At 35.4% G+C, this 27321-nt stretch overlaps 2 protein-coding genes and 1 pseudogene across 2 annotated transcripts; all 3 read left to right on the top strand.

Moving 5' to 3' along the window:
* The first annotated feature begins 391 nt into the window (after positions 1-391).
* Positions 392-1917, top strand: LOC132190092 (putative sarcosine oxidase). The gene has a single exon (XM_059604975.2). It carries the CDS (start codon positions 574-576, stop codon positions 1777-1779), a length of 1206 nt encoding a protein of 401 aa, XP_059460958.2. The 5' UTR covers positions 392-573; the 3' UTR covers positions 1780-1917.
* A 9601-nt stretch (positions 1918-11518) lies between these two features.
* On the top strand, positions 11519-12865 carry LOC132190829 (putative sarcosine oxidase pseudogene; annotated as a pseudogene).
* Positions 12866-15161: 2296 nt separating this feature from the next.
* LOC132185384 (protein FAR1-RELATED SEQUENCE 5-like) lies at positions 15162-17613 on the top strand. The gene is made up of 3 exons (XM_059599164.2): positions 15162-17263; positions 17349-17415; positions 17494-17613. The coding sequence occupies exons 1-3, from the start codon at positions 15183-15185 to the stop codon at positions 17611-17613; spliced, it is 2268 nt and encodes a 755-aa protein (XP_059455147.2). The 5' UTR covers positions 15162-15182.
* The last annotated feature ends 9708 nt before the right edge of the window (positions 17614-27321 follow it).

Raw genomic sequence — 27321 nt, 5'->3', positions numbered from 1 at the left:
TTTTCTGTATTGTAATATATTTTTTCTTTGATTTGATGCCTTAGTTTAACGGGATTGTAAAGTTCTCCTTAACACGAAGTATATTAAAATATAAAAAATAAAAAATAAATTACTAATAAGAAGTGAGAGAAATTTAAGTGGTTCAAGCATAGAATCTTACGTCCATGGTTAGTAAATGTGTTTATATTAACTTGAATATAATTGTTATTATATAATTAAAATAACGTGACAGTAAAGATTGATTTTAATTTTTTAATTTTTTAACATAGTTAAAGAAGATGCATGGATGGCAGTAGCGAAATTTTCCACCTTTTTGTTGGTCCTTTTAGGAGAGATGAACCCAAGCCGAAAAGTCCCCTCAAAGACATTTTGTCCTTGTTCCCAAGAGAGAGATAGAGATATAGAGACAATGGAGAGAGAGAGAGAGAGATGAGAGATTAAGAAACATAGATGGTTTGGTGCTTTTCAAGAAAGATTCCCACATTAAACACCACGTGAACCCAAACAGAAAGTCCCCTCAAAGATATTCTGTCCTTTGTTCCCAAGAGAGATAGAGAGAAGAGAAAGAGAGAGATGGCTCTTTCCGGCGAAGAATTTGACGTGATTGTGGTGGGTGCAGGCATCATGGGCAGCTCCACCGCCTACCAACTTGCGAAAAGGGGCCAAAAAACCCTCCTACTCGAGCAATTTGATTTCTTGCACCACCGGGGCTCATCTCACGGCGAGTCCCGCACCATACGTGCAACCTATCCGGAGGAATACTACTTTCCGATGGTGATCGAGTCATACAAGCTTTGGGAGGAGGCTGAGTCTCAAATCGGGTACAAGGTCTACTTCAAGGCCGGACATCTCGACATGGGGGACTCCCACGACAAGAATATACGTGGCATCATACAAACTTGCCACAAACACTCCGTCTTGCATGAAGTTCTCGACCGCCGCCAAGTGGCAGACAAGTTTTCTGGGAGGTTCGACATTCCTGAGAATTGGATTGCCGTGTTTACCGAGTATGGTGGGGTTATAAAGCCCACAAAGGCAGTGTCCATGTTCCAAGCGCTAGCATTTCAAAGGGGTGCTGTTCTGAGAGACTGTACGGAAGTAAAAGATATTAAAAAAGACAACGGCATCAAAGGGGGAGTGTGGGTTTACACCAGCAATGGAGAAAAGTTTTGGGGTAAAAAATGCGTGGTGACGGTCGGGGCTTGGACGAGAAAGTTGGTTAAGAGGGTAAGCGGGGTTGAGCTGCCTATACAACCATTGGAGACGACAGTGTGTTATTGGAGGATTAAGGAAGGGAATGAAGAGAAGTATGCAATCGGGGGGGATTTTCCAACGTTTGCATGCTACGGGGAGCCATATATATACGGGACGCCGTCGTTGGAGTATCCGGGGTTGATCAAGGTGGCCGTGCACGGCGGGTATCCGTGTGATGAGGACAAGAGGCCATGGGGGCCGGGAATGGGGTTGGGGAGTTTGAAAGGAAAGGTTGAGGAGAGAATGTCAGGGTTGGTTGATTCTGGGGCGCCGGTAGCCACTCAATTGTGCATGTATTCGATGACACCTGATGAGGATTTTGTGATTGATTTCTTGGGCGGGGAGTTTGGGAAGGATGTTGTGATGGGAGGTGGGTTTTCGGGGCATGGATTCAAGATGGGTCCGGTGGTGGGGAGGATACTGGCTGACCTTGTGCTTACTGGGGAGGCAAAAGGGGTGGAGCTAAAACACTTCAGGATTCAAAGGTTTGAGGAGAATCGTCTTGGGAATGTCAAAGATTTTTAAGGAGATTCAACTCTACTCTTTTATCCTCAATAAATTGATGATCCGATTCAATAAAAACCCGTTTGCATGTGTTTGTAACAAACATTTTGTGGCCGTTGACGTCTTATCTTTTATTACGCTGGAGCAACTCTTATCTTCTATCTGCAATCGCTATTTCCCCTCTCTCTATCTCTCATTCTCATGCAAGAGCACAGACAATGGATCAGTATTCCATACTATTTCTTTAAAATTTTAAAATTACGTAATTTATACTATAGCTTGAAAATATTACTTATTAAAAATGTAGCTTGTTAATATAGGTAATAAAAAAGAATTTTCCTTTTAAAAGACTCTCCTTCTACTTTTATAAAGACTTTTTTTATTCATAAAATTAAAAAATAATTTTTTGTCTAAAATTTTTTTACAACATAGAGAATAAGAACTTGATAAAAACATACTCAATTTTCAATTATAATATACCACATTTTTAATAAATAGCATTTTTTTTAAGCATTTTAATGCTAAAAAATAACCAAAATTTCGTCATTTTAAAATACAATTTAAAAAAATTGTTGAGAATTCTAATTCCCGACAATTTCAGTAGTGCATACGTACAAGAAACAAATGTGCACTTGCTGCTTTAAGGTCCCACAAGGAAACCAGACAGAAAAAAAAAGACCACACTCGTATGGTTCACAGGCTATGAAATGACTTCAATTGGGGTGGTTTTCCCCATGCCACCCACTTTGGTATTTCATCATCTTACTGTCAACGAATTAATGGATGATGATTTCTCTGGAGAGGATTATTAATTTGTATGCTTAGAATTTAGATGACATTCTAAGGGTGTTAGTAATTTGTTTATATTTTTGGGTTAATAATTTTATTTGAATTTTGAGGTTTTTTTAATTTTTTTTTTTTTTTTTTAGGTTTTAAAACATGACAAAATTAGTATCTCAGATTTTGAAAAAGACTGAATTACTACCTCCAATTTAAAAAATCCTATGAGGGTGGTTGAGCCACTCCCAAGGCCGGTCTGGAGGTGGCTGAGCCACCCCCAAAAGCTATGGGGTGGTTTCGGCCACCCCTTTTTGGTAGTCACTCCCAAGGTCAAACTTAGGGTGGCCGGCTACCCTCAGAATTTTTCAAACTGAATGTGGTGATTTGGTCTTTTCTAAAATCTGAAGTATTAATTTTCTCATGTTTTAAAACTTAAGGAGAAAAATTAAAAAACTTTAAAACTTAAGTACCAAAAAAATTATTAATTTGATATATTTTTATATTTTTTAATAAATTAATTATTAAATTTATGAAACCTATCATTGACTTATAATGTACAAATTCAATGATTAATTTAAAAGAGCAGTTAGAAAAAATAATGATATAACACAAATCATTTGATTTGATGGTGGATAGATAGCTTTAAATGTGTGTTGACATGGAATGTTGAGGGTCATTGGATATATATGGAATGGCCAAAGAATTGCCGATCCATCCTATGCCCTCTCTTTCATCATCTTGAAGGTTCTAGCTACTATTTCAAATTAGATTAACACGTGCTATGCATCTATTTTGTAAAACTCTAAAGTAACAATTCTAATTACTATCTTCTTATGTGCCATAATACAAATATAAATACTTGGAAGTAACAATTTTTACAGTATATATATATATATATATATATATATAAAGAATTAAATACTATATATTACAAAATCAACAAAGAAATCGACAATAGCAATATAACGATCACATGAAACCCTGCCAGATTGTGTATAAAAAGATGGATGGCTTTAGCTTACTAATGTAGATAAATTTTTAAAACAAAACAAGACCAAAAACAAAAACAAATGGGTGTGCCTACCAAAGGCCATCAATCATGTCTTGGAAATCTTGGCACAATCTTGATGCAGCAAGTGACTTGAGTCCGTTTGGCAAATTATTTTTGTCTGAGATACTGTAGCTGTAGCGGATGTAGATTAATGTGGTATAAAATTTTAAATTTTTGGTATTGAAAAGTGAAAAAATTGTATTTTTTTTAATGATTTTTATTTAAATAGTAATAAAAAGTAAATTATGTGATATAAAAAATGAAAAAAGTGAATATTTTTATGTTAATTTTTTTCAAGAAAAGTAGCGTGAACAGTAAAAAAAGGGCAAAAAAAGCTTTGTGTAAGTACTAATGCCCGAATCTTTGCAAATTTTTTTAATTTTTTTTATTAAAAATAGGGCTATTTTGAAAATTTTGACAAGATTTTACCCAATATTCCAAAATATGGAGACATTGTAAAAAATTAAAAGTTTGATACCTAAATTGAGAGTTTTTAAACATTAAAGATGTAATTTCAAAACACATGAAAATTTAAGAGAAATTTTGTGAAGTTTCTCCTAATATTAAAAATGTGGCAAGAATGTCAATTTTTGAAAAATGTTGTCTATTCTTTAAGGAATAGTTATTTCTCTTCGTAAGAATATTTATTTCCATAGAAATAACTCCTAAGAATAGATCCTTATCAAATGAAAAAAAATAATTATTTTATAAAAATAACCTTTCAATTTCTAAAATCTAGTATCCGCACCAAACAAGACCTTAATGTAAATTGTGGTCCCGTGCGTTTGGAAGATAAGTAGAAAGGGCCCGAGTGTGTTTGGCAAATGAATGGACCAGATCAGACTCAAAAACCCAAAAAATTTCTCTCAAAATCAACTCTAATATTTTTATTTTTTTTTCTCACATCAATCAAATCTTCTATAATTCTAATACACTTCTTTTTTCAAGCCTTTTGCCAATCACACTAGGGGTTCTTTTTATAACATCATGATTCATTCATGCGTTTGGAAAATATTGGGCCGGGCCAGTGGGCCCTTTGATTTATAGCTTTCATCCTGACCGTACAAAGTGTGATGACTACAATACAACTGGCGCTTGTACGTACAACTCGACCTCACCATGATGTTTCCTTCGTATGGACTTGAATCTCCTCCTTTGCCCTACATGCCAAAATGCCTTCTTTCTTCCACTAATTTTCCTTCATACCAACTTAATTTTACGTGGGTTTTTTTTTTTTTTTTAATTATTATTATTATTATTATTTATCTTCCTTGTGTTTTGTAGTTATATTGTATTTTGTTGCTTGTTTGTTTTGTGGGTTATTGTCTCCCCACTTTATTGTGTTTTGTTTTTTATCGGTGTAAACTTTTGTAGCCGCTTTAGTAGCGGATCTTCTCTCTTCTTCAATCCTTGTATTAGACTATGACAATACATCTTCAGCTTCAGCTTCTTTTAGATAGCTGTTACTATTTTCAAGTGAAAATTCATATAGGTTCGCCTTACTCTGTGCTCATTTGGCTTCTATAACTGTCTTACACGGTCTCTTGAAAGGATCGGATCACTCGTTTGACGTATTTCTTACCCATTGCAATTATTTCTACATTGTTTTAGTTTATTTTGAGTATGTTGTTGGGAGTTCACCCATTTTTCGGTTTTAGGATCACATAGTTGTAAGAAATTCCATTTAAAGTATGTCCCTTTATGTCACATATATTATTGTAATTATAAAATTACGGTGTTCAATAGTTTATTCCAATTAAAACTTATCGTGTAAATCAAATATTCTGAATTAAATTACTGATTTAATTCTTGTGGAACAAGTATTTGATTCCAATCAAATATTCTGAATTAAAGCACTGATTTAATTCTTGTGGAACAAGTATTTGATTTAATTAAAGATTTTATTTTTGTGGAATCAATTAGTTGTATTGATTTGATTTTTATTCCTTGATGGGAGGAATAATTAAGGTGACAGCTCTAATTGAGGGTCCCATGACCTACCTATAAATAAGGCCTGTGTATTCCATCAATTGGCACTCACTGGTAGGCATAGGTCAGAAGAACCTCTCAATATTATTAGTTTTTTTTTTTTTTTTTAGTTTGGTTGCTGTGGAGTTGTTCTTCAAGTCACTTAAGCAAAGCAATGGCCGGAGGTACATATATATTAAACTATTTCCGCTGCTAATATTATTGTTAATTAGCATTTAATATATAATGAATTCTTACATGTGGTATCAGAGCCTTTTCCAGGCCATATTTGCTTAGTCTAGTTTTAATATGTCTATTGTTGATATTTTATTTTTTGTTTCGATAATATTTTATTTTGTTTTATTTTGTGATTATCGAAACAAAACTCAACCCACGCTTATTGAAACTGAGAACCATTTGTTCTCAACCACCATGAAACCCACGTGTACATATATGTTTTATTTGTTTTGACAAAATTGCTCATGTGGTATTGTTTCTTAAAACAAAATTATGTGGGGCCAATGGGTGATCAGGACCCTTGGTCCTTCACCTTCCTCTGGGTCTCTTTCGATGAGAATTTACTGGAGACAAGCTACAGAAACGCCCCCACCTGCAGTGCCAATCTTTTCCCATTTCAGCACCGTTTTTTTTTTTTTTTTTCAACCTGCAGCACCAGTATTCCCCCTCCCACAGCAGTGGCGTTGGCCGCATAAGGTGTGCTGTTGACGGAGGAAGCCCCATAAGGGGCCGCCTGTGATGGGCAGAAACGGCGCCCACACGGGGTGCCCATTTCTAGCCGGAACGGTGGCCAAATCACCGGGCTACCCACAAAAAAAAAAAAAAAACGGCCGGCAGCCCCACACGGGGTGCCTGCTGTTTTTGGCCGGCTCATTAAGGGACCGGCGCCCGTGACCGGAAAATGGGGAAGGTGAGGCGGCGGCGGCGCAAGGGCTAGGGTAATTCCGGGTTGAGATTAAGTTTTCCGGGTAGGGTTTCTAACCCATAAGGAACCAGGTCAAGAGCTTTTGGGCCTCTGGGTATGGGTTCATTTTAACCCAAGCCCAATTCAGTTTAAAAAAATAAATAAATAAATAAATAAAAACTTGGTTTATTAAGTGGGCTAACCCGATTGGGCCAACCCAATACAGAAACCAAAGGCTGACCCAATAAGGAAGCCCAACCCGACAGCCCATTCAGTTAAAAAAAAAAAAAAAAAAAAAGGGGGCTCATTGGGTTTAGAACTTGGGTTCTTGAGGAATAAAGAGCCTAAGGTCACTTCAAGACCATTAGGCTATTCAGTTTAAGATGATTTAATGTTACATTTTTATTTATCTTATGATTTAAATTGTTAAGTATTAAATTATTGTTTCATTAATGCATGAACTTAAGGATATATTTATTCTTTTAATTGTTTAAATATAAATTGTTTGATGCCTGGACCTGAGAATAATTAACTAAGCCTCATGTGTTGGTGAATGTTTATGGTACTATCCAAAATTGCAATCGGAAAGCTCTGGCAAGGTAAGTCTTGGGACTTAAGTATGCCGTTGTGCGCCCCCTCACTTATCTGGGACACTATCCGGCTGTACTTTGAAAAAATACTGTTTACCCACTAACATGATGGTTTTGTCTTTTATTCTTGGGAATTTTATTTGTGGCATCTATACAGTTATTGGATGTTAATGAAGTAGTGATTATCATAATAATTTTGGGAGAGTCACAGCATCCCAATTTTATAATGATAATTGCATCAAGATCATATATGTGAACTTCATAAGGGAAATTAACATCCTGTTGTAATTAATTCATAAATTTAATTACTAATCCCCACAGGGACGTTATTATTTTTATGATTTAATTAGAATAAGATAATAAATTTAACTTTAAAAATAAAATTTCTCTTAGGCCCACAGGTACGGAGAATTTTATTTATTAAATTTATTAGTCATATTAAAGAGTAAATTTCATGCGTGATGCAACCTTTGCCCACAGGTAGGTTAAAATTTACTATTAAATTAGCATTGGCTAATTTAAATAAATTCGATGTTAATGAAGTCGTAATTGTCATAATAATTTTTGGGAGAGCCACAGCATCCCGATTTTATAATGATAATTGCATCAAGATTATATATATGAACTTCATAAAGAAAATTAACATCGTGTTGTAATTAATTCATAAATTTAATTTGCCAATCCCCACAGGGACGTTTTTATTTTTATGAGTTAATTAGAATAAGATAGTAAATTTAACATTGAAAATAAAATTTCTCTTAGGCCCACAGGTACGGAAAATTTTATTTATTAATGCTAAATTTATTAGTCTTATTAATAAAGAGTATATTTCATGCGTGATGCACCTTTGCCCACAAGTAGGTTGAAATTTACTATTAAATTAACATTGGTTAATTTAAATAAGGTTATTTCATAGCATTAAAGTATATAATTTTTTCTTGGTCACTGGATGTATTCCTACTGCTTTAATTATTAGTATTTTATGTTCCAATAACTCCTAGTGGTAATTTTTCCTGACTGAAAAGAAAAATGTGTTTTTCACTTTGGGGTGTTTGGAGACTGAATTGGCGTTTCGTGTGGACGAATCACCTTCTCCCACGGAAACAAGTACGCCACATGAGATTATTAAACATGAACGATTGTAGTGATTTAAATCGCTTAAGTTTCAACGTTCATGAAATCTCATATCAAGGAAAGTATTAGGGTTTTATTCCTTAGTGTTTTAGGGCCAAAGAAAGGTCATTGAGGAACATTTAGTGAGTTCCAATAAGGCTTTGGCCTGCACCCTAATAGAAAAGCTTTAAAGTAAAACCTTTTACAGTTTCAAAATGTGTTTGAGCACATTATGGAAATGAAGGACATAATAGCTCATTATAAAGTCCCTAAAGGTTGAGTTTTTGAGTCATTATGGTCAATTTTATTCTCTCATCTAAATATGATATTTTTCCAAATATCTTGTGGCACACATAAGGATAACTGATTAATTAAGGAACTTCTGATCATGTGTGTTCAAGAAGATGAGAGATTAAGACATGAGAATCCAAAAAGTATGTCACTTTATATCACATATATTATTGTAATTATAAAATTACGGTGTTCAATAGTTTATTCCAATTAAAGCTTATCGTGTAAATCAAATATTCTGAATTAAATTACTGATTTAATTCTTGTGGAACAAGTATTTGATTCCAATCAAATATTCTGAATTAAAGCACTGATTTAATTCTTGTAGAACAAGTATTTGATTTAATTAAAGATTTTATTTTTGTGGAATCAATTAGCTGTATTGATTTGATTTTTATTCCTTGATGGGAGGAATAATTAAGGTGACAGCTCTAATTGAGGGTCCCCTGACCTACCTATAAATAAGGCATGTGTATTCCATCAATTGGCACTCACTGGTAGGCATAGGTCAGAAGAACCTCTCAATATTATTAGTTTTTTTTTTTTTTTTTTTAGTTTGGTTGCTGTGGAGTTGTTCTTCAAGTCACTTAAGCAAAGCAATGGCCGGAGGTACATATATATTAAACTATTTCCGCTGCTAATATTATTGTTAATTAGCATTTAATATATAATGAATTCTTACAATAGTCACTATTTCTTTCGAATTAGGAGCGGGAACAATCGTCTCTTATAACCATTTTTCCTTATTCAATTAGAAAGAAAGAAAAAAAAATTAATTTTACGTGATTTTTTTTTTTCCCTTAATACTTCAATTAATACAATTTCTAATATGAGAGACTATAATAGATTATAAAGGGGTTGTCTCAGTAGTTGGACAGCCTGGGACTTGAGTATGCTCTTCAAGGTCTTAGGTTCAAAACCTACTGAGTGCAAACTATTTTTTGGGGACATTGGACTAGGGGTTCACTCCTTAAATTAACCGAGATACATTTGTGAAAAACTTCTTACTGATGGCCAGTGCACCCCCAGAATCAGTCAGAATGAAGCTCCAGATACCGGTGTCAAATCAAAAAAACATTTTATATAAGAGGTGACAAACTATAAGCATACACTAAATGCTATTGTTTTTTTCTTTTTTTTTTTTTTTTTTTTTGAATGAAAAATTAACTTTATTTGTTGACTTGGACATTCTATATCTTTACTTAAAAGATATATAAAAAGTGGGAATATCTTTCAAACAGTAAATTTTTTTTTGCACTTTAAATTTACTATTTTATCCTTACTCTTTGTTTATCATGATTTAATTAGATAAGGTTATTTTTGTCTTTTAACATTTCTTTAGATTGCGAAACTACTAATTTGCCTTTCTTAAATCTATTAAATTTAAAAAGTTGTCTGGATATTTTTGTCTTTTATATTTAAATTACCATTTTGCCGTTTGAATATGTAAATGGTTAAACTTTTTTAGAGAGATTTTTTTGATCTTTTACGAAGGAACCTTCGGAAGGAATGGGCGATCTCAGCACCCAGCAGCTTTTAATATTTCTACCAACTCTATCACTCTATTGTGTCTAACTCAAGATTTTCTTCAGTGTTTTCTTTGATTTTTTGTCAGAAATTCACCGGCTCTTTAGAGAGATGAAGATATGTTCTACCAAGTCTATCAACAACCGCCTGGATTTTTGGCTAAAAATCTGGTGTCTCCGGTCGTTGAAGATATAAGCTCAACAGATAAAAATTTATAAATTCTTTTTTTGCGCGTATGCTCAAAGATTTATAAAATATTTAACATTATTATTATTATTTTTTTTATAGATAACTTTTACAAAAAGGCCAAAGAAAAGAGAACACAAAGTTAAGTTGGATGAATTAAAAAAAAAAAAAGTTAAGTTGGATGACTTGATGGCTAGTCACATCGAGCATCCCTTGTTGAACGATGCGATCTTTTTTTTTTTTATTAAAATGTTAGTTGCTCCTTCATTTATAATTTTATATCAATAGAGTAAGATTAATAAATTAATATTCTTATAGTATAATATTACTTCAACTTTATTTGGCAGAAAAGATCATAATGATGTAACATTTATTTTTTCACACTTTAAAAAGTTAGTATTATATTAAGTTAGTGGATTGTCATGACATTATTATTATGGCTAGTGATATATATAAACACCGACATGCATGACTGGCGTGTGATATATATAACACGTCAATATTTAATTATAAAATATAATTAAATTTTTATTTAAACAGTAATATATATATAATATTGGTGTGTGTTATTGTTCATGCACGTCAATGTGATGTAAATTACCGCTCTATTATTATATATGAGTGTCAAATTTTATATTATTTTTTATTAAGTGAGATTATATTTTGCAAGTAATTTTAAGGAGTTTCAATTATAATTTGAGTAATCCTTTTAAAACAATAATATAAATATGACCAATACTTACCTTGTATTGTAATATATTTTCTGTTTGGTTTATTTTCTATAAAGAAATCCAAGTGCTTTACTGTTTCCCGAAACTATTATCAATGAATTATATTTATTTATTATAAATCTTCCTGATTTCCTTACCTTTCATAACACGTCACACTTATTCATGTTACCCAATAACTATATCCTAATATAACAATTATATAGTAGTTAATATAAACCTGTCATAACCATTGAATAAGTAAAGCTATCTTGTAATTCCAATTCGACGGCCATTTAATAAATAATATTATTAAGTCTATAAAAATGTGAAAAACATATATTTTTTTAATAGTAGAGACACAGTTAGAATAGATTTGATTAAAAAATTATGTGTATTTTACATGCCATTAAAGAAAAGACACTTGCCATTTTTATAGATTGAGTTAAAAAAAGTTCTTCCAACTCAATTTGAAGAAAACTTTTAGTAATATTATTTATTAAACAACGGTTGAGTTGGAACCACGAGATAGCTTTACTTATTCAATGGTTACAACGTGTTTATATTAACTTAGAATATAATTGTTACATTAGGATATATTCATAGGGTAAAATGAGAAAGAACCATGGATGGGAGTGGCAAGATTCCCTACGTTTTGTTGGTGCTTTTCAAGAGAGATTCCGAAGTTAAAACCCAAGTGAACCCAAGCATAAAAGTCCCCACAAAAATATTGTCCTTGTTCCTAAGAGAGAGAAGAGAAAGAGAGATGGCAGTTTCCAATCAAGAATTCGACGTGATTGTGGTGGGTGCAGGCATCATGGGCAGCTCCACCGCCTACCAACTGGCGAAAAGGGGTCAAAAAACCCTGCTACTTGAGCAATTTGATTTCTTGCACCACCGTGGCTCATCTCACGGCGAGTCCCGCACCATACGAGCAACCTATTCGAAGGACTACTACTTTCCGATGGTCATCGAGTCATACAAGCTATGGGAGGAGGCTGAGTCCCAAATCGGGTACAAGGTCTACTTCAAAGCCAGGCATCTGGAAATGGGAGACTCCCACGACAAGAACATACATGGCATCATACACACTTGCCATAAATACTCTGTCGCGCATGAAGTTCTCGATCGCCAGCAAGTGGCAGACAAGTTTTCCGGGAGGTTCAACATCCCGGAGAATTGGATTGCTGTGTTTACTGAGTACGGCGGGGTAATAAAGCCCACAAAAGCAGTATCTATGTTCCAGGCGCTAGCGTTTCAAAAGGGTGTTGTTCTAAGGGACTACATGGAAGTGAAAGATATTAGAAAAGACAGTGGCGTCAAAGGGGGCGTATGGGTTTACACCAGCAATGGCGAAAAGTTTTGGGGTAAAAAATGTGTAGTGACGGTTGGGGCTTGGACGAGAAAGTTGGTTAAAACGGTGAGTAAGGTTGAACTGCCTATACAACCGTTGGAGACCACGGTATGTTATTGGAGGATTAAGGAGGGGAATGAAGAGAAGTATGCAATCGGCGGGGATTTTCCGACCTTTGGAAGCCAGGGGGAGCCACATATATTCGGGACACCATCGTTGGAGTATCCAGGGTTGATCAAGGTGATGGTGCATGGCGGGTATTCGTGTGATGAGGACAAGAGACAATGGGGGCCGGGAATGGGGTTGGAGAGTTTGAAAGAATGGATTGAGGAAAAGCTATCAGGAATGGTCGATTCTGAGGCGCCCGTGGCCACACAATTGTGCATGTATTCCATGACACCTGATGAGGATTTTGTGATTGATTTCTTGGGGGGAGAGTTTGGGAAGGATGTTGTGATTGGAGGTGGGTTTTCGGGGCATGGGTTCAAGATGGGTCCAGTGGTGGGGAGGATACTGGCTGACCTTGTGCTTACAGGGGAGGCAAAAGGGGTGGAGCTAAAACACTTCAGGATTGGAAGGTTTGAGGAGAATCCTCAGGGGGATGTCAAAGATTTTTAAGGAGATCCAACTCTACTCTTTTATCTTCAATAAATTGATGATCCTCACCGACTCAATAAAAACCCGTTTGCATGCGTGTAATAAACATTTTGTGGCCGTTGACGGTATATCGTTTGTTATATACTGCCGCTACTCTTATCTTCTATTATCTGCAATCTCTCTCTCTATGTCTCTCTCTCTCTCTTGCAAGAGCACAGAATGTCAATACACATGCGACCAAGAAACACGTGCACACACTTGCTGCTTTAAGGTCACACGAGGAAACCTGACATAAAAATACCGCATTCATATGGTTGCCTTTGCCAGTTAAAACGAGAACACAGGCTATGACATGACTTCAATTGGGCTGGTTTTTTCGGATCCATTCTCTAAGTTTTTCAAATTCTAAATTTGGCCATCCATTATGGATCAGGATCCCGACAATCCTCAAAAAACTGCCCATCAACTTTTTCTCAAATCCTGGCCATTCAATGTCATCCAACAGCTACAATTTCGCCACATGTCCCAACTAAAAATAAATAATAAAATATTATTTATTTTAAAAAAAAAAAACATATAAAACAAAATATTAAAATTAAAAATTAACAAAACTGGGGTGGTCGGCCACCCCATTGGGGCTGGCTGGCCACCCCAACTGAGCTATGGGGGTGGCCGAAGCCACCCCATGGCCTTAGGAGGTGGTTCGGCCACCTCCCATGGCCAAAACCCAAAAATTAATTTTTGGGTTTTGGCCATTGGTGGTGGCCGAACCACCCCCTAGGGCCATGGTGGTGGCTTCCGCCACCCCCAACCGGCCCCGAGGGGTGGCGGAATGCTCAGTTGGGGTGTACAGCCACCCCAATTTTTTTTATTTTTTATTTTAATATTTTAATATTTTAATTTATATATATATTTTTTAAATAAATAATATTTTATTATTTATCTTTAGTTGGAACACGTAGCGAAATTGTGGCTGTTGGATGACATTGGATGGCCAAAATTTGAGAAAAAGCTAATGGACAATTTTTTGAGGATTGTCGGAGATCCTGATCCATCCATTATATCTAAGAGTTAAAAAAGGAGAGCCCCTACTATGCTGCAAAATCTCGTCTTTACAGCATCCAATAAAAAATAAACACATCAGCTATCTCACCAAATTACAATAAACACTAAAACACACTATCAAAAGCACTTTCTCCATTTCAATCGGCAACCCCCACTTTTGTGGAGGTTGCACAAAAATGACTTTTTGTGCCCACCACTCAATGAATGACAACTAAGCTTATTTCAAATTAGAAAAAAAGTTTGAATGCACTAGATTATACCATTCTATTGTTAAACCCAAACCCTTATTTTCCCCTGTTATTCCTATTCTTTTATAAGGCAAACATCAACCACCCACTGCCGCCACACATCAGCCCACTGCCGCCACACCTCAACCCACTGCCGCCATACATCAGCCCACTGCCGCCATACACAGGCAGATTTCCACCACCGGTAAGTGATATATTTTTTTTCTCTAACTCTCCATTTTGTTCCCCAGTCTTTCCCGTTAACCTTAAGGACAACTTTTCTTGTAAATCAAAGAACTTTGCTTTCCATATGAAAAGTAGTTGCTTGCCTGTATTTGTGGGATTGCGGGGATCAGAGGTGGTGGTGCCAGAAAAGTAGTTCCTTGCCTGTAATGAGTGACAATATAAAAATGGGTTCATGGTCTGCCGCTTTTTTTTTTTTTTTTTTTTTATTCTATTCTTTTTTTTTTTTTTTAATTGTTTTTAACCTCTGTTATGTAGACGTGCCTAGCCTACTGCTTATGACTTTGAGTGATAATTTTTAGTTTTGAGGTTTGTGGATAATGTCTCCATTTTTGTAAAGAGAGACTTGTTCACCTAATCTCACATTTCTTTGGATGTCTGCAAGTATTACATCTAAATCGCAGCTGCCCATATTTTCTTATGAATGCTTCTCTTAAATGCTTTATTCATCATTCAAGATGGTCAATGGCAGATTGATCCTTTCACAAAACTAGAAAACCTTAGATTCCTCAACATATTTGTGCATGATTTTGTAAAGTTCAACATTATTTTTCCCTACTTTAGTCTTTATCTAGTTGTAAAAACTTATCGTGAAATTCTTTTGTCTCAATGGTTAAAGAAAATCATCTTGCAGGATTCCCGAAATGAATACTAATAGTAAAGAACTTGAGATAATATCATGTGGTGATGAGATTATTGAAGATGGATATATTGACAATGTAATGGCAGAAGATCAATGTGATTTGAAGCAATCTACTACCCACTTTTCTTGGCGTAATGGTCCCACAGAACCATGTCTTAATATGGAATTTGTTGAATTAGAAGATGTTTATGCATGTTATAATGCTTATTCAAGGCGAATAGGTTTTAGCATTCGGAAAAGTCATTCTCGACGATTGAATGATAAGTCATTAGTTGCGATAGAATATGTGTGTTCAAGGGAAGGATTTCGTTATAAAAATTCTCAAAACACAATCTCTACAAATTCGAAGCCAGAAACAAGAATAGGATGCAAAGCAATGATGGGTTTGAAGAAAGTGGGATTAGGATGTATTGTATGTAAGTTCGTAATTGAACATAATCATATGCTCCTTTCTCCTAGAAGCACAAGTTTACTTCGTGGACATAGAGTGGTAACACATGCCCAAAAGAGTCTTATAGATATACTAAATGAGGCCGGTGTACCTCCAAGGAAGATAATGTTAGTGTTGAGCAAAGAATCCGGTGGTGACCATAATGTTGGTTGTATTGCTAAAGATGTTCAAAATTATTTGGGGAATAGAAGAAGTCTTATGTTTGGAGAGGGAGATGCACAAAAAATGTACAATTATTTTCTTGAGAAACAAAGCAAAAATCCGGGTTTTGTTTATGCAATCCAAGTGGATGAAAATGGAAGAATGGGCAATTGTTTTTGGGCAGATGCTAGATCACGAGTTGCATACCAATATTTTGGAGATGTTGTTACTTTTGATGCTACCTATTTGACAAATTGTTATAAGATGCCTTTTGTTCCTTTTGCTGGAGTTAACCACCATCACCAATCAATGATGTTTGGATGTGCTTTGCTCATAAATGAAACCGTTGAATCATATACATGGTTGTTGAAAACATGGCTTGAAGCAATGCTTGGACGTACTCCTTCTACAATTATCACAGATGATGACAAGGCTATGGGTAAGGCAATTGCAGAGGTACTATCAAATACTACTCATAGATTGTGCTTGTGGCATATTTTACAAAAAGTTCCAGAACATTTGGCTCATATATATAATAAATATCCATCTTTCCAAGGAGATTTTCGACATTGGATTCATAATACAATCACGATTGAAGAGTTTGAGGCTGAATGGAATGAAATTGTAAGCAAGTATCAATTGGGAGAGAATGATTGGTTGAAAAATATTTATAGGCGACGTGAAAAGTGGATACCGGCTTACTTGCAAACCACATTTTGTGCTGGCATGTCTACTACTCAAAGAAGTGAGAGCATGAATAAGTTTTTTAAAGATTATGTTCATTCAAGCACAATGGTGTGTGACTTTGTATATCAATATGAAAAAGCCTTGGATGCATGTTATTTTAAAGAGAAAGAAAGAGATGTGAAGGCATTAAATTCTAGACCGATTTTAAAAACATGTTACAAGATGGAAGCAGAGGCTGCAAAGGTTTACACAAGAAAGTCTTTTTTGATGTTTCAAGAAGAGCTATTTAACACTCAAAATTACAAATCATCTAAATATCGGGAAGAAGGAGGGACGAAGATATATAGGGTGACCCTTCATGGGAAAGAAACTCCATTTTATGAAGTTGCATTTGAAGTTCTTGAAAAGAAAGCTACTTGTACATGCCATAAGTTTGAATTTGTTGGAATTCTATGTAGGCACATTCTTCAAATTTTTTTGAAGAAATCTTTGGTGGACACTATTCCTCAACATTATGTTTTAGAGAGATGGATGATCAATGCCAAGAGTCGCATTATACATGGCATATCAAGTGATGATAATCAAGTAGAGAAGCCAAATTCTTTCACTTTGATGAGAAATAGCTTAATGTTGCAATTTTATGAAGTTATAGAAGCGGGGTGCCAATCAAAACGAAAATATGAACATCTTGGCATTGGTTTAGAAAAGCTTCATCACGAGCTTTTAGCAATGGATGATGATTGTGATGTAGGAAGCGCCGATGGTCCCATGTTGAACAACCAAGTACTATCAAACCTTGGATTCACCTTGCAAGATCCTTTAAATGTTCGTTGTAGAGGAAAACCTAAATCTTTGAGACAAAAAAATCCAAAAGAAAATCAAGAAATCAAGAAAAGGGCATGTTCCATTTGCAAGAAAACCGGGCATGTGAGAACCAATTGTCCTTCACAAAAGCAAGCTAGGTATTCTTATAAATTTTGTGATTTACAATAATTTACATTAAAATGCATTGTGTTTTATTTTGCATTAAAATCTTATTTTCTATAGGGATGTTGTGAAAGACAATATGCAGTCAACTAATTTGGAGTTGATGGATCAACAAAGTCTAGTAAAGGTAATTTCTTATTATAACATATCCTCTATCAAAGTCATATTTTGTCCATTATCTAAATTTCATTATTTTTTAATACAGTGCTCTTTGCCAACTATGGAGTATCCCTTTGCAACTACATTTGACATGTCTCAAGATCCTGTATTTCCATCTACCACAATTGATATTGGTGCAGACAACAACCCCTATGAAATTCCTTGAAGTTGTGGTTTGTGTGGAGTGGTCTTTTTTGTGAGGTTATGGTGACCATAAAAAAATGTATGGAAGCTGTATGCTGTATATGGCTAACAATGTCGAATGTATGCAAGCTCACTAAGCTGTATGCTGTTATGGTGACCACTTACTGGTTTATTTATTGTATAACCAACAATGTTTAAGCTAACCAACAGTATTTGCTAAATATTTTTCAAGACTGAGATCAACAATATTTGCTCAATATTTGTTCCAACTTACAACAATGAAAGTAAATGGCAGATTTATTCCACAAGCAGCAAGAAAATACCAGAGTGCTTCTGCAACTATTAAATTGCAAGTGCTCTGGAAGAAATAAAAATGCAGGTGAATCTAGTTGCAGACACCCTTAAATACAAAGGATATTTTAAGGGCAGATTAGAACTTCATTGAAAATGCAGGTGAATCTAGTTGCAGACACCCTTAATTAGAACTTCATTCAACAATATTTTTTGTTCCAACTTACAACAATGAAAGCAAAATGGCAGATTTATTCTACAACCAACAAGAAAATATTAGAGTGCTCTGGACCAAAAAAATTGCAAATGCTCTGGACCAAAAAAAAAATGCAGGTGAAACTTAGAATTTTCAATTTCATCAAGCATCTGGTTGCAGAAACCCTTAAATACAAAGGATTTTTTAAGGGCCTATTTTAGAATCCCTTGTTAGTTTAAAAAAATTAAAAAAAAAAAAATCCAAAAAAGTAAGAACTTCCATCAAGCGGTGCGAGTGGGCTGAGAGGCAGGGTTTGCTGGGCGGTGCTGGTGTGGCGATATTGGTGCAGAAGACGGCGATCTGGGCAGTGGGCTAGGCGGTGGTGAGCTGGGCCGCGGCGAGCTGGGCAGGGCAGCGGCAGGGAGCTGGGCGGCGACGAGCTGGGCAGTGGACTCCTGAGCGGTGCGAGTGGGCTGAGCGGCAGGGTTCGATGGGCAGTGCTGGTGTGGCGATATTGGTGCAGACGACGGCGATCTGGGCAGTGGGCTCGGTGGGCTGGGTCGCGGCGAGCTGGGCAGCGGCAGGGAATTGGGCAGCGGCAGTGAACTGGGCTGGACGGCGGCGAGGCTCGATTTCTCTATTCAACTTTTCCTGGGCGGTGCGGGTGAGCTGGACGGCTGTGGACTGGACGACGGCGAACTGGACGACGGCGAGCTGGGCGGCGGTAGACGAAGAAAACTGAGAAAACGAAGAGAGAAAGAACGAGAAAGAAAACTTACGGTCTATTGGTTTTACCATTAGAAGGGATAATCTAGTGCATCCAAAAACATTTTCTAACTTGCTCCAAGCAGACGTGTCAGTCATTTAGTGGCTGGCACAAAATCAACCTTTTGTGCAACCTGAGTACCCAAGACGCTCTCATCTAAGAGTTAAAAAAGGAGAGCCCCTACTATGCTGCAAAATCTCGTCTTTACAGCATCCAATAAAAAATAAACACATCAGGTATCTCACCAAATTACAATAAACACTAAAACACACTATCAAAAGCACTTTCTCCATTTCAATCGGCAACCCCCTTTCCCATTCAATCTGCAGAACCCCACCAAGCCAACCAGGCACCGCCTTTCTCCATTTCAATGGGCTGTAAAATTGGTTTGATGCTAAGATAAAAAAGAAGAACAGAAGAAAAAAGATATGTTGAAGGAGCTCTCAACAGGTAGGTGAGGTCTGTTTGATGCAAAATGAACAATTTTTACTATTGTTTCATAACCCAAAGAGAACACCTTCAAAAGAGTCAAAGGCCCATCACCTCCTTCAAAAGATTCACCCAACGACAGCCTATCCACAACAAAACCCACAATTCTAAAGACCCACTGCAAGTTCAAACAAAAAAACCACTATTCCTAGCCACAATGTCACGACAAACAATCACCCAGTCCAAAAATTGCCAAACTCACAGTGCAACAAGATTCCCAAGTCTGCAACAAATTAATCTGATGCGAGTGAGAAATTTAGCAAACCCAGAACCAAAACAATAGCAAATCAACACAATATGATTCCTAGTTGGATGTTCCAGTCGCAGGTCGAGGTTCAGAGATTGCTTGGCTTGGTCCCCTCGGTGGCCACACACAGCAAGAGACTTGGGAATAAATGAAAATAGGTTTCTTTATGTTTATAACATCTAGTGTTTTCTTGCCTATTTTACTATATTGTACTTGGTGGTTTTAGATGATGTGTCACCTTTTTATGATGCTGTAAAAGTGAGCTTTTACAGCCCATCCAAGGTATTCTCTTTTGTAAAACTCTAAAGTACCAATTCTAATTATTGTCTTCTTATTATATCTAACGATATTGAAGTAACACTCACAACCAACCATTAATGAATTTTTTATTTATTTATTTAACAAGTAGTAATTTAAGGGTTAGTTATGAGTGTCACGTTAACAATTTTAGATAAAATTATAATATTTAACATTTTTCTCAGATAAAACTTCCCCAAGAAAAAAGAGTAAAAGAAAAATGACTACCCATTGTTATTGCTTACCTCAAGATCTAGTGGAGATAAAACATGTGTGTATATATAATATTTGATTTTTTTTTATAATAAGTTTTTCCTTCTAAAAGCCTCAAAAGATTAATTTAGTGGAATATGTCGACATTAGGTGCACAGAAGGATTTGATTCCATTTTTGAAATATTTTTCACGGATAAAATCAAGAGAAATATCTTTTAAAAAATTGAGGTGCCTCGGTTTTGCAAAAATATCCTTGTATTTCTCTATAATTGCAGTTTTCCGATAACATTATTGTGATAGTCAAACTTATACCCTTAATTAAAATAAATAAATAAACATATAAAACAAGTCCAGTGGAACCAGCACATTATCATACAGGGATGATCATTACCTGCAAATCCTTTAGATTATCCCATCCGATCTGGATCCAATTTTTAAACATTAGTCAACTTGGAGACATTTGAGACAAAAAAATAAAAACAAAACCATTTGTTACTTATTTCAATACTCTCATATGAGATAATCTACAATCTACATATATTTATTATAATTTCCACTCGTCCCTAATTAATTATTAAATAGGATTTCAATGCAATCTTAATCTTATGGTTTCTAGCTGGTCTATGTTCAATGAACTAAATAGATAATAATAGAAGGGCAAAGAGGAGATTAAAAAAAAAATTGTTTGGGGTTACGTACTACTATTTATAGTCGACTGCACTACCGCAATCCAACCAAAAACACTTGCAAAGACAAATAAAAAATAGACATGGGTGACTCGTAGGAAAATACTAGCGGAAGACACTCTGATGTCTAAGTTAGAAGAATAATCTTTAAAATGATAGAAAGCAAAAGAATGAGAGGAGTGAATAACAAGCGTGCCTTAGACTTAGGTCTTTAATCTCCTTTATAGGGTTGCCCTAAATAAGGCAAATAAGCCAAATCTATAAGAAATTAGAGGTCAAGAGTTTGTGTAGAAGGTGGTGGATCATCACAGAGATTTTTCCTTCTGGGTTCCACTCAGTTGATCCCCTTTCTTATAGGGCTGATATTTCCTTATAGGAAGCCAGATCCAAAAGAGGCAAGATTATTAAAGGAAATAGTGTTTTTCCTTATATAACCAACTTCGTATGTGCGTACTCCGTCAATCAAGACAATTTAAATTAGGGCACCATTGAATAGGGCGCTGCTACCAAATTGGGTAAGAAGCATCGTCTATTAAAAGAGCTATACTCCCCCAAGTATACATATTCTCATATCTCCCAAGTTCTCTATTCGGTTTTATCAAAGAATTCTTGTTGACTTTAGCATCGGAGTGTCTTCAATCCTTTTTGGAGACCGACAAACTTCCTGTGACTATTTTCTTAGTTTTACTAGCAAGCCATCGCCAATTTGGCCGTCCAAAAATGTGCTTCAATAATGACTAAAGTGATAAGTGCCCCATAAATGACCACATCATTTTATAAAAAAAAAATTTGTAGCAAAAACTGTAATACTTTTAGCCACACCAAGAAAAAAAAAAAATCTGCTACAAAAAAATGATCATGCCTAACTACGTGGACCACACGGTTCTTAGAAAGAAGATCATGTATCTTCCTCCCCCCATTGCCCACCAATATTTTAAAAATGTTTAAAATTAGATTAACTTTATTGAACTTTGACATTAAATTAATGAAATTAAATTAAGCAAGCTGTAGGTCATGCCCTTTTACTTTCACTTTCATCTGATTACTATATATCTCCTAATAATTACTTTCACTTTAACCAAATAAACTCTTATTTGGTGGGAGATAACCCTCCAAAGAAGAGAAAGATAGGAGTTCTAACTCAAACCCAACTCCTTACTCTTATATTATTATTAATTATTCTTCCTTCTTTTTAATTTTTTTTTTTTAACACAAACCCAACTATTTAATTTTTATAACATAACCTAAGATGTTTTTTTTTTTGGCTATTTCTTTTCTTTATGTCTAAATTATCAAGATTACATTTTTTGTCCGTTTAATTATTAAGATTTTTGATCGCACGACTTGTTTAACCGACTTTGGCCCTTAATAGTTTTTTGCCTTACTTGTTTAGCCCAAAAACATGTCCAATAAATACTTTCTTTTAGCAAAAACAATCCATTTTGGCCCATAAAAATAAGTTTGGCCACAATATAAAACGCCCATGACTAACTGACGTAAATGACATACATTTAACCTACTCCATCGAGTTAATCAACTTAATCAAAATAGTCAAAATTTATTCCTGTTAGTTAATCGAGTTTTTGATTCGGTGGGCAAAAATACCCCTACCGTCATCGATTTAACCGATACGCAGCCCTATGCTAAGTGTATATATATGTAAGAAGAAAAAAAATGCAGGAAATTGAATCAAAGTGGCTATTATACCTAGGTGTAAACATAGTAACATTTGTCGCTGGGAGCCGCATGCGCTCTTTCAAGTCCGATTGAGTTTTAATTTGGCCCAGCTCCACTGTGCAATTAGAGTGGCTACACTAATCAGGCATAAAAATTTATATTACAAGATTTGAACTCATACTCTAATATGTATCTAACCACTTTGAGGATTTCTTGTCGAATTGCAATTGTAAGAAGCCTTTAATAGGACTCATTTGACTCAAAAAGTGTTCGGACAATTCAAAATCTACTCATTAATAGAGCCCGGGCCTCTCTCAATTGCTTGTCGAATCGGGACAAGTAATTAGAAGGGATTCCATTACTCCTCCCTCCTCACATATTATTACTACCTATTTAAATATGCATATATGTTAGACTTCCTTTTTTTTATTTTTTTTAAAAAAAAAAAAAAAAAAAAAAAAAATCTTAAAAAAATCTTTAAAAAAAAGGTGACTCATAGGATACTTTGATTGACTGACATTCACGTGGTACGCAATAGGCAATATGAAAATGATAAAAGGGGTTGATTGTTGGGCATAAAACTAAACTATAATGGGTGTGGACTTTATGTAAGTTGCCATAATAAAAAAATATGCCTGCATATTTCCCTTTCTTTCTTTCTTTCTTTAATCAAGTCAGCTTTTGTTAGTCGGGTAAACCAAACAAAGAATATCCATTAATTCTACACCAAAGTCAATATTCGTGGGCGCCCTCAACCATCACATAAAACCAAATACTTGAACAAAACAAGAAGAAAAAAATAAATTGCTTAAATTCCATTTAAAACTTTAAATCAGAGAAATAAAAGTTTGAATGAGAACAGCTAATTCAATTTTCTTTTTTAATTGAAGGAAAGACTCTAAAATAGAAAACCCAAGAGAGTTATATATAATATATGGTAGCACTTTTTTTTTTTTTTTTCTTACCATTATTTTAATTAAAAAAAAAATACTTTCTCTTTTCTCTTTTTCCTAACATTTATTTAAAATAATATTTAAATCGTATAGGACATGCAAGAATAAGAAAATTTATTGTGATATTTATTTAGATAAAAAAGCAAAAAGTAACTTGATTCTCTAAATGCTCTTAGGCCTCGTGCAAATATTCTTAATGTTATATAAGCTTATGGTCTAATCATATCCTATCTTCATTTTGATATTATTTCAAAATTTCACGGTAAATTTCTAGGAGCTATCAGTCAAGAGATTAGGGGAAAATTTGATCGATCAGATTTTTATTTTTAATTTTTAAAAAAAGTGGTGTATAATTTGGATTTCTTTTGAATATTTTGGTATTAGATCAGTGATCAATTTTAAGATTTTCTTTGAATATGAATAGAGAAGAGATGATAGGCTCATTTATATATATATATTTCTTTTTTTAAAAAAAAAAAAGAAAGAAGGCAAATTCTCCTACAAATTGCATCATATTTATATGAATGCTGATTTAATCCAACGGACTGCAAAGTGCAAATTGATCTGCTTTTGGTAATTCAAATTTAAAAAATCAAAGACCAATTTTCATTCGGCTCTACAATAGCCCATTAAGTATCAATATTGGGTCAAATAGTCTGACTGACCTGAACTTCAATTTTAGCCCATTAAGTGTCAATATTGGGCCAAGCAGTCCGTGACTGACCTGAACTGCAATTTCCATGACAAAATAATCTAAAAGATCATCAAATCTAAACCCATATGCATGTAGAGTTGGAGAATTATAAATCACCTAAGCCCACGTGTGTTGCTGTTAGAGCATGAGTGCAGGAAACATAAATGAAATGGAGATGAACCATTTAGGCAAAAGGGTGAGACATAATTATCCTTCTCTTAAAAGATGAGGGTAATCTTATTTCAATTTGGACCGGACGTACGCTAGGGTTAGCGGACGTACACTTCTATTTGTAATGCGGACGTACGCGGGGAGACCATCATATGTACGCGAGACCACACTGACGTACGCTACTTTTTGGAATACTCTTTAGATAATACCTGAACGTACGAGGCAGCCTTTGGACATCTGTGTAAATAGTACCGGACATACGCTAGGGTTGGCGGACGTCTGCTGCTTTTCTGGAGCGTTGGTAGAGCCTCTCAGCTATAAATACCCACTACCCCTTCAGTTTTCACACCTCTCTCTCGCCCCCAGGCTGCCAGAAACCTTTGTGAGTGTGTTTTGTGAGATTGTGAGCGTTTGGTGTTAAAAGAAAGGAAGTTCTTGAAGTTTCGCTTCAAGGAGGTAACGCTCTTAAGCCGAGCTTCTTTTTATGTCGTTATGCTGCTTAAACGTTGTCTTAGTTGTTGTTTGAATTGATAGTTTAGCTTTACCTAGATTATGCTTTAAATCTTGTTTAGAATAGCATTGTTTTGACTTAGCATGATCGTGTTTGCATGTTGGTTTCATTTTGAGTTAGGAAACCTCAGGAAGCCTTTTGATAGCCTTAGGATTTGATTATGGAGAATAGGAGGACAAGTGAACAAAATGAGGTTTTCCCTGAAAACTTCGAAGCGGACGTACGGTCGCAACCGGACGTATGGTCCGAAGTATCACAGAGGACGGTCCGGAGTATGACATGAGACATTATTTCAACTAGCCGCCTGATAGCTCCCATTTTCTTGTTTTAAAGTTGTTTTGATAGAAATAGAACTAATAGAAGGTTTTTCACAAATTTGGGGAACCCAGATCATTTGGAATACTCAGAGACGTTATACGACCTAGGTGAGTTTTAACTCACATAATGGTCATTGTTATTTTTCATGTACTGCACGACTATTTTGTGTACAAAAAACATGCATATTTGCAACTCTCACGATTTATATTTGCTGTACATGAACTCTAGCATTTTTGAGAAAAACGCTGTGCTCAATATGTTAAGAAAGTGAAACTCGTAAAAGCATGCATGTAAAATACAGACAAGATAATTTACATCGTATGACATGGTACACCGGTATATGTGGTATAATAATCATGAGCTTATTATACATGTTACCTTTATGGTCAAATGTGTGAGTGTTATGTTGGCTTTGGATCCAATGGTTTTGTGACTTGGTGCAGCCATTCCTAAATGGCTAGGTTACTACAAGACGGACATCATTAGCGGTGTGGGCCACCCGAGGTTAGACTCGGCCGTACCACTAGTGTTATGTACGGTAGCGTACAATGGTTGGGGTGCCGGCATTGTATTACAGGTCTCTTGGGATAGCACCAATCTTGCTGAGATGAAGTAATATCTCGGGTAAACCATACTGTTGAACTATGACTGTCACTCTATATCGTATGAATATATCATATATCTTTATCACATACTTGATAAAAACTGTCATATGGAAATGTTTCTCGCTTTATGAAAATGAAGTTCATTACTAAATTAGTATGAACATTATTTGCGTTAATATTTACTAAGTCTTAAACTTATCCCCTTTTTATTTTTGTTTTCCCTTATCATTACGAATATCTACGTGGTTTAGCTATCCTAGAAGAGGATGCCGTCGGAGTCGACTTGGGTGATAGCACAAAACCTGATTCAGGTCATTTTTTAGGACATGGACCCGGTTTGGTTGAAGTCTATGTGGAAAGATGGAGGAATTGCCCGTGATGATATGATCGAGATTTTAATCTTATTAGGCTTACTTAAGCTTAGATCTAAGATTTGATCTGTTGATCTTTTGTTGGAACAATATTATGATATTATGTTATGGATTGTAATCCTATTTTGATGACGGTCTGATGACCGGTACATTTGATGGTTATCTATATATCATGAGGTTTTATATTTACTCTGGTGCATGTTGTGTAGATGTTAAATTTACTGCTTTATATTTCCTATAGTTTTCAAAAGTCTTCCGTTGATATTTTCTCGTTTCGACGAGAAATGTTGAAATCCCTGAGTCTTGTCCTGCGAGGGATAAGGCTGGGAGACGAACCATGGGGTCAATTATTAGTTAATTGATTTGTCCATTAGGGTCTTTACAGAACAAGTGACTTATATTCTACTATTGGCCCATTGGGTGCAATTAGTTAATGTGGGCCTAGGAACAAATAAGTTGTAAGAGTATTTTGGAGTTTTTAAAAATACTTACGATTAGGGTTTTCCTATAAATATGCTATATTATAACCATAAATCATTCAATAGTAAAAAATATAGTTGTACTCTCCTATGGATGTAGGCACATTGCCGAACCACGTAAATCTGTGTCTTAACTTTCTTTTCGAATTCCATATTATTCATCATTGTTGTGCACGGTAACAACAATTGGTATCAGAGCCTAATTCTACGATGGCTAGAATTGGCACATCTTCTACGAAATTCGACGTGATGAAGTTCGATGAATCCGATAATTTCAGGTTATGGCAAAGACGTGTCAAGGATTTGTTGGTACAACAAGGGATGGTGAAGGTGTTATATAGGACGAAACAAGAAAGGATGGTGGACATAGAAGGAACTTGAGGCGAAAGTGGTGGCTACTAATCGGCTTTATCTGAGAGATGACGTGATGTATCATGTCATGGACGATGAATCTCGTTCATTATATCTAAGAGTTAAAAAAGGAGAGCCCCTACTATGCTGCAAAATCTCGTCTTTACAGCATCCAATAAAAAAATAAACACATCAGCTATCTCACCAAATTACAAAAAACACTAAAACACACTATCAAAAGCAAAGCTCCATTTCAATCGGCAACCCCCTTTCCCATTCAATCTGCAGAACCCCACCAAGCCAACCAGGCAGCAGGCACCGCCTTTCTCCATTTCAATGGGCTGTCAAATTGGCTTGATGCTAAGAGAAAAAAAAAAAAAAACAGAAAAAAAAAAGATATGTTGAAGGAGCTCT

The sequence above is a fragment of the Corylus avellana genome, chromosome 9 (assembly GCF_965113065.1).
Source record: "Corylus avellana chromosome 9, dhCorAvel1.hap1.2, whole genome shotgun sequence".
NCBI classification, from domain to species: domain Eukaryota; kingdom Viridiplantae; phylum Streptophyta; class Magnoliopsida; order Fagales; family Betulaceae; genus Corylus; species Corylus avellana.
The sequence above is the reverse complement of the archived record's forward strand: the minus strand, read 5'-3'. Positions and strand labels throughout refer to the sequence as shown.